We start from the raw sequence: 8,529 nt of genomic DNA, 5'->3' as shown, positions 1-8,529 counted from the left end.
TCCACCTATCGCATTTCCAACGCCCCTCCCCCAAGTCCCTCCTCCCTACCTTTTATCTTAGCCTGCTGGACACACTTTCCTCATTCCTGAAGAAGGGCTTATGCCCAAAACGTCGATTCTCCTGTTCCTTGGATGCTGCCTGACCTGCTGCGCTTTTCCAGCAACACATTTTCAGCTATGTTGTTGTTGGGTTTTGTTCTCAGAGGGGACATAAACGCAGAGACTCCAGGAGGTGTGGCCTGGTCCATAACAGATTGACGCTCTTTGTGGGATTTGTTCCATAGCTCCGATTTGGGGTTAGGGCTGTTTGACTTGAAGGCAGTGTGTGGTAGGTATTAAGAGTCCTTTGTTCTGGATGTTGATTTCGGTTAGTTTAAACAGTGCTTAGGATAGCAATGGCTCTTTCAGTCACCACAAGTTTTCTGGGGATGGAAGAAATGACTTGGGGGTTTTACAAAAGGTAAATAAGTCCAAGCTGCTGGACTTTGCAGACAATCTGGAGTTGGAGCTGCCTCTTTCCGTGAGGAAAGATTAGATAATTACAGCAATCACTCAGTATTTAAATTTGCTGGAATTGCCATCAGAATCTTTGGAGATGGTTAAAATTCAATTATAATGAAGCAACTTGAGCTACAGGCAAAAGATAAGGAAAGGGCAACAGAAATGAAACTGTTTGAATTAGGATTAAAAGCAGTGGAAAGAGAAAAAGAATGAATTGCTTCAGTAGGAAGAAAAGGGGGAGAGAGAGAGAGAGAAAGAGAGAGAAAGGGAGAGAGAGGAAAGGAAGAAAGAAGGAGTTTGAAATTGGCAGAAATTCGCACTTAAAGAGGAAAGTCAGTTTAAAAGGATGGAGATGAAGGCTGAAGGTAAGCTTAGTGAGGAAGAGAGTGAGGATGAGCAAACCCATGGTAGCAAAAGGCCTAATGAAAATCTGTTTAAATATATTCAAGCATTGCCTAAACTTGATGAGAAGGATGTAGACAACTTTTTCATCTCATTTTGAAAAGGTGGCTAAACAAATGCACCTTTGGGTGACCATGTGGGTGTTGTTGATCCAAAAAAAACTTGTAGGTCGAGCTAGTGAGGTATTTGCATCACTGTTAGAGGAGGTATCTGGGGTGTATGAGGAGGTGAAGACAGACATCTTAAATGCATATGAGCTTGTGTCAGAAGCCAACAGACAATGTTTCAGGAATCAAAGGAGGGAACCTGGTCAACCTACATTAAGTTTGAAACAATTAAACAAAGTAATGTTGATAGGTGGATAAGGGCATTAAAAATAGAGCAAACCTATGATGCCCTTAGAGAGGTTTGGGTTTTCAGATAGGCTGAGTTATTCTGTATTCGTTTCTCTTTTTTGTTTGTGTTTCATTCAGTACTCTGTAAATAAATGCTGTTTTGTTTGAGACCAAGTGTTTTTGACCAGCCACATCAGTCCTGGAATATCTACTTTCCACTTGCTCAAAACAACTCAAAGTTAAGGTCTGGGCTTCCTTCTTGAAATGTTTTCCCTGGTCAATAACAAGTTCAATCAAGGAGCCCTGGCTGACAGATAAAAAGAGGAGTGGCACAGGGTGGTGGTGGACATCCGGTTCATGGCCATTGTCATTTACTGCCTTGAGATGGCGGTGCTTGGATCCGACACTGCGCACCAGTTGGAGGATACTCAGATGTGTGGTGGAAACTCGTCTGCGCGTACCTGTGCTCAGGTGGAATTTCACATTGGCCCCAGGCTCCTATACGTCCTACAGGAGCCTATGCCCCACAACCTGAGCTGTCTCTGAAGTTTCAGTTTTGTCTCTTTTAAAGATGACAAAAAGAGGTGTTTCAGAGATCCTGGCAATCTAATAGCTGACTCTGAAGAGGCAGTACTAGAGTTAAGGACTTTTCATGTGTAAATAAAGGGTGATTTGGTGACAGCGTACTGGCTTCTGTGGAGTTGATTCACTACCACATAGTCATTGCATCGGACCTTCCAAGGGCTTATCTTTCAAGGTATGCTCAGTCTCTGACTGTTCCTGAAGTATGGTCAACACTGTCTATAGCAGTCACTGCAGCAATCAATTTTTGTATGGCTCATACGCCCAGAAAATAGCAATAGATGAATAATCAGCTGACTATGCTTTACAAACTTACAATTCCATCAGAATGGACTTAGTCATGTTCAGGTAATGTGGGATTATACAGTACCCAGTGTAACGGTGTCGATATACCACTTAAAGATTCTCTGGATTAAAATCATGACACTTCCAGCTCATCTTTAAATATCCTTCAAATTATATGATTTCATCTTTTGAAGGGGACATAAGTTAAATGTTTTGATTTCCAACTAATCGTTAAAAATTATACTCTCTCGAACTCTGTGATGGGAGATTTAATTAGCAAAAACACACACACAGAGCTGAGCATCGATAATGGATTGGTTAAACAGACATTCAACCAGAACAAGAAATAAACCCATCATAAATCCAGGTAAATGTGAGGAAATTTGCTAATTGGTGGAAAGACGATGATTCGGAAAGCTCAATTTAGCAGATTCTCTTTAATCTATTAATGTGAGTTGTGGCAAATAGCTTCTTCTGGAGAATGCATGCATAAGCAAAGGACAAAGGACAAATGTGAAGAGGTGGTAATGATGAACATGGCAAAGTAAATTTGTGTACCTGTGTAGGAATGAGGAGAAAACTGTAGAATTCTAAGTAAAACATGAAGATATGCAGCAAGTGTTCATGAGAAAGCCCTGAAAAGCCTCTCATACAGGCATGATAAAAACCGACATGATACTGATTTATTATGAAGTAAAGGCAAGTGATTTATGAAAGTGCTTGACGTGAAGTGGCTGAGAGAAAAAGCTTAAAGTTCATAAAGTGCCCATGTATTTACAGATAAGAAATTAGAATAAGTAGTTCCACCTGTAATAAGGAATGATATTAATAAGTTTAGAAGCAGTTTAGCAACATGATATCAGTGAAGTCAAGAAGGTGGGAGTGACACTATATTACACATGATGCCACAGAGGCTCAGCAATTAACTGCCATTGTTTTCATGCAACATATTTATAATCTATGCTGACTTTTGCTACCTGGTATGACAGATTGTTTATTGAAAACAACTTGCAATTTTATGGCACCTTTAATCAGAAAAACATCAAAAGATGCAATCAGACAAAATGAATGGTCAACCAAAGACAATGCTAGAAATGCCAAATATATGGTCAAAGAGATCGGTTTTAAGGTGAGTCCCAAGGGACCAGGAAATGGGGATGCAGAAGATGCCAGAGTTTCAGTAATAGAGCATTCTGGGGTTTGGGTTGCAGGGTGGGGTGGATGTATAGGACTGAAGGAGAGATTGGAAATTTTAAATCAGAGTTATCCAGCTTACATGAGCCAATGTAGTGACACAGGTAGAAGGAGAAAAAGCAGTTTAGAAATAATTTAAAATTTACAGAATTTGGAGAATTGGTGAGCAAGAGATTTGGAATCAGAAGAGCATTGGAATAGTCAAAGGTGTGAGTAAGTATTTTAGCAGCAGATTGATTACAGGCAATGACGTTAAGATGTGGGAGTCACAAGAAGGACAGCATTTATTGCTCAACTCTAACTATCATTGAGAGTTAGTAGTGAGTCACTTTCTTGAAAAACATTCAATAAACAGAAACATTCTCCTTGAAATGGAGACTGGAGAGAGGGCAGTAATTTGCTAGGACAGAGAACCAGGCATGGAACATTCAGATCGGTTTAAAAGAGGGAAATAGAATATGATGTTCCTCAAAACCAACCTACACCTACATTGCATCATCCCTGCTCCGGTTTCCTCTCACAGTCCAAAAGACGTGCAGGTCAGGTGAATTGGCCATGCTAGATTGCCCATAGTGTTAGTTGCATTAGTCAGAGGGAAATGGGTCTGGGTGGGTTACTCTTCGGAGGGTCAGTGTGGACTTGTTGGGCCAAAGGGCCTGTTTCCACACTGTAAGGAATCTAATCTAAAACTTCAAAATGCTTCAATAGAATAACATTAAATATTTGGTTGAAAACTTAGGTTTTAAGCAGCACAGAGGAGTAGTGGTAATTCCAGAACTTAGGACCTCAACAGCTGAAGACAAAGTTGGCAATGGTAGATTGAGGCAGCCAATTCTTGGCTGATTCCAGACATAATGATGCAGGAGCAAGAAAAATTTGCATTATGGAATACTCTTTAGCAATAACAGGATAGATAGGAATGAGACCAGGTAAGGATATCCCAGCTGGATAATGGAGGAGAGAGGTAATTTAGGATGAGGAGAGGTAATTTATTGTAGTCACAGTTCCATTGCATGTAATCTGTAAGTTTGGTAACATCCATTTTTCAATTCTATGGTAGAAACTGTTTGAACGAACTTATAATGACTTTAGAGAGGAAAAGGAAGTTGGAAATTACCATCAAGAAAACCTGCAGTCTTGAAGAAACTGTTTAAAAGGAAAACCACTGAATGTTAGGGGACAGCAAAAGTAAATGAAGAGACTGAGCTGCAGGCTTGTCACATAATACTCACAACTATATGCTGCCAAGAGTTGTCCTAATTATTTGGTGACAGATAGTGATTGAGTAGCAGCTATTTCAGAGCTCAAAGATACATTGATGTACAGAACAGAGAAAATAACATCCATGTAATGTCTATGATTCTGCAATTGGGAAAAGGAAATGGTAATAGGATTGCAGTTGACAGTTCCAGTTGGAAGACAATATTAGTCAAACAGCTTCTGTTGCGCACTTGAAGAATTGAGCATGACAACCGTCTGATGAAAGAGCAGTGCTCTAAAAGTTAGTGCTTCCAGATAAACCTGTTGGACAATAACCTGGTGTTGTGTGATTTTTAACTTTGTACACCCCAGCTCAACATTGGGTGGCACAGTGGTTAGCACTGCTGCCTCACAGCACCAGGGTCCCAGGTTCAATTCCAGCTTCAGGCAATTGTCTGTGTGGAGTTTGCACATTCTCCCCGTGTCTGTGTGGGTTTACTCTGGGTGCTCCAGTTTCCTCCTCCAGTCCAAAGGTGTGCAAGTTAGGTGAATTGGTCATGCTAAATTTCCCATAGTGTTAGGTGCATTAGTCAGAGGGGAAATGGGTCTGGGTGGGTTACTCTTTGGAGGGTTGGTGTGGACTAGTTGGGCCGAAGGGCCTGTTTCCACACTGAAGGTAATCTAATCTAATCTTCAAATCATTAAGAATTTTATGATTTGCACAAGGGAGCACAATACCATCCCTACATATTGCATCTTTTTTAAAACATTGGACACAAGATTCAATTGGCTATTTCAAAGAATAAGAAGCCATTATTAACGATATAATGAAAGAATCACTCAACGAGCAGAAAATTCCATTATTCAGTTATTTAATAATTAAACTAAACACCAAGAAGATTAAGCAACTCCTCCTTACCAAGATCACTTATAAGTGCCATGAGAATAATGACAAGGATAATAGCTTACTTTTCAGTTGCTTGTCTCAACCTTATATTCTGATATCCTACTCACAAAACTCTGTTCTGTGTGGTAACTCACCTTCAATTAAACTCTCCAGTGGGGGTCGAACATACAAAGTATCTTCCTGTCAAAACAAAAACAAAGCAAAATGCACAGTCAGAAGGATGATATACAAAAATATATCTACAAGCTGGGAGTTTTACTAAAGGAAAGGTGTTTTCAGCTGGCGATTCCAGAAAGCGTGACGTGTTGTTGGCTGCATCACCTTGGAAAACCATTTTCTTTCAATTGACAAGAAACATTATGTTTCATGTCAGGAGTGTGTCAATCTTTTATTCCTTTGCATTGGCTACATAAAAACAAACACTGCAAGGCCTTGTGATCCACATACAACAGTCATTTATATATCACCTTTAATGTAATAAAATATCCCTGAGCACTTAATTAATTTCCCGATCAATGTGCATGTAGCTGTCAAAATGTTGGTGCTGATTGTTCAAAAATTCTGATTCATAATAGAAATTTAATAAGCTTGGATTGAGGAACTTGTACAAAATAAGTCTGCTGCAAACAAATATCAGCAGAAAATATGCTGTGTTCGTTAAGTTACATGATTGGATTGTCAGGTTTTACATAACCCAAGAACCATATTGGAACCCAATTGGCTTTATGGTTCTCAACAACCACCAGATAGTTCACCATATATCTGACCCTCTTTCAAAGAGAATTAACCTTCCTGTTCCTTTGAGAAACTGTCATCCCGATGGAGAAGAGAGTGACAGGAAATCATAGCATATGCTATTCGACACAATCTGAATTTTCTCATTTTCAGTTCAAGTATTTTATTAAATGATACTCATGACCTCTGATCCATCCTGGCTCGGAGAGGCTTTTCTCACACAATTGTCCACTCTTCACCTTATTATTACAGAACTGGGCTCTTCAGTATCCTGTTATGCGATTGTACAGCAGGACTAGTGGAAATTCTTACCGCTGCGGGATCTTCCACCATTCATACTTGTGATGTCATATGTAAAGCCCAGCTGCACATCATTTGATTTGCTGCAAGCAGGAACTGCTCTCCACCATTATCACTGAGGACACAGTTCAGAAAACAAATCTCAATCCCAGAAACCTGGAAGGTACTGGTGGATGTGGTGGTGGAGAGGAGGGCAGTCCTTTCTCCTGTTGACCGTCAAAGGATGCTACACCACCAGACTCAGACAGTTTGGATCCAGATAGCAACCTGGATCAGTGCTAAGTCCTGATATAAAGGATTGCCTTGCAATGCAAAAGGTCAATAATCTTCTGTGCTTCTGCATTGATAAGTGTGCCTATCTTCTCTCCACTATCTCAACTTTGTAGGTTCAACACTCACTTGAACTTATCACACCAAGACTACAGCTCTCACCATTGCATATATTGGGTTCACTCAATGAATCTCAATCACCTTATCCTCCCAAACAATTAACCCTTCCTGCCCTCTGTGCTTCCTAGTCACTCAGAAATACCTCAACATCTCTCCTGCTCCTTCATCACCACTAACTGCTTGTCCATCCACTTCCAGAATACTTAATCTTTCCCTTTGTTTCATTGCAGGAAAAATGTCCCACCTGCTCCCATGAGATTAATGTCTCCAGAGTACTCCAACTGATGTACCTGTAATCCCCAGATGGATTGCACTTAAACTACAGAACTAACTATGGCCAAACTAGGAGAAAGTGAGAACTGCAGATGCTGGAGATCAGAGTTGAGAGTGTGGTGCTGGAAAAGCACAGCAGGTCAGGAAGCATCTGAGAAGCAGGAGATTTGATGTTTTGGACATAAGCCCTGATGAACCATGGCCAACCCCTGGACTGGAACTGATAAGCCACTTGACTGACTTTGGTGGTACCTACTGACTGACCAAAGTCTCCCTTGACCCCACTAAGAACTGCTTACTTTTGACTTTCGGACATGACCATTTGTCTGAAGCAGATGTAGTATGTTTACTAGGTAAACTGCTGGCATATGCTGTAGGTGAAGCATTGATGAAGTATGGTGCTGTATAGTAACAAGTGCACTTTCTTGACTGTTCAGTGCTCCCAATCGTGACAAGTTAGCTGCTTCTTTGTGCTAAACAGAAAAGTAAGAGACTAGCAGCCTTCAAGTAAGCAAAAGTGAATGAGTGCTACAAAATCAGCTAAGATCTATAAGACACATCCTGTTTAGATTCTATGTGTTGTTGTGAACAGATTTATCTGGCAGCAGCATGCGATTTCTAGGTGTCCCTGAGTTCCAATGTAAAATCCTTAATATGATCCTGCTGGGGGATTGCATTAGTAACCAAGTCCCATTACTATTCTATGGATTGTATCAGAAATATATTTCTTTTACTGAATCACCAAAATGATCAATTTGTCTCCTTTTTGTACTAACATCCAGAGTAAAATAAATGTCCATCAGTCTTTTTCAATTAACTGAAAACTAATTGTAAGCAACTGCAAAAATGGTTAACAAATAAGCTACAATTCAAATTTAAACAATATCCACTTAATCAAAGACAGACATGAAGACAACACAGTTCCACAGAGATATCATAGGTTTAGAAGTAAAGACCAAAAATAGAAACAGCCTTGACTAAACAACTTGCTTCCTGTAATGATTTAATTCCATTCTTTTAGCTTCTCGGTCTCCATCGTATCTGATCTTCCACAATGGGGGGCCTCAGAAATCTCTTCCCTTAGTCAGCTGAGGATTCCCTATCTTTGTGGTGGACAGGGCCCTCAGCCATGTTGATCTATTTCCTGCACTTCTGCCCCCACCCTTTTCTCCTCTCCCACAGCTATGATAGGGTCTGTCCGATCCTCACTTTCTACCTCACCAGCCTCCGCATCCAAAGGATCAGAAGACAGCATTTCCACCATCTCCATTGGGATGCCACCACAAGACACATATTGCCCTTTCTTCACTTGTCAGCATTCCACAGGGACTATTCCCTCAGTCCATTCCTCGTCCATTCCTAACACCACCCCACACATCCACAGCACCTTCCCATTTAATCGCCAAAGGCGTAACACTTGTCCAT

At 40.6% G+C, this 8,529-nt stretch overlaps 1 protein-coding gene across 1 annotated transcript in view; it reads right to left on the bottom strand.

Annotated features, from left to right (window-relative positions):
- The window catches only part of adgb (androglobin), a 261,632-nt gene that overhangs the window by 132,880 nt on the left and 120,223 nt on the right, over positions 1–8,529 (bottom strand). The window contains exon 18 of the mRNA XM_043696854.1: positions 5,541–5,586. Within this exon, the coding sequence (XP_043552789.1) occupies positions 5,541–5,586 (46 nt within the window). The remainder of the gene's footprint in view (positions 1–5,540; positions 5,587–8,529) is intronic.

The sequence above is a fragment of the Chiloscyllium plagiosum genome, chromosome 9 (assembly GCF_004010195.1).
Source record: "Chiloscyllium plagiosum isolate BGI_BamShark_2017 chromosome 9, ASM401019v2, whole genome shotgun sequence".
Classification (NCBI taxonomy): Eukaryota; Metazoa; Chordata; class Chondrichthyes; order Orectolobiformes; family Hemiscylliidae; genus Chiloscyllium; species Chiloscyllium plagiosum.
Note: the sequence above shows the minus strand (reverse complement) of the source record. Positions and strands in the feature narration are given on the sequence as shown.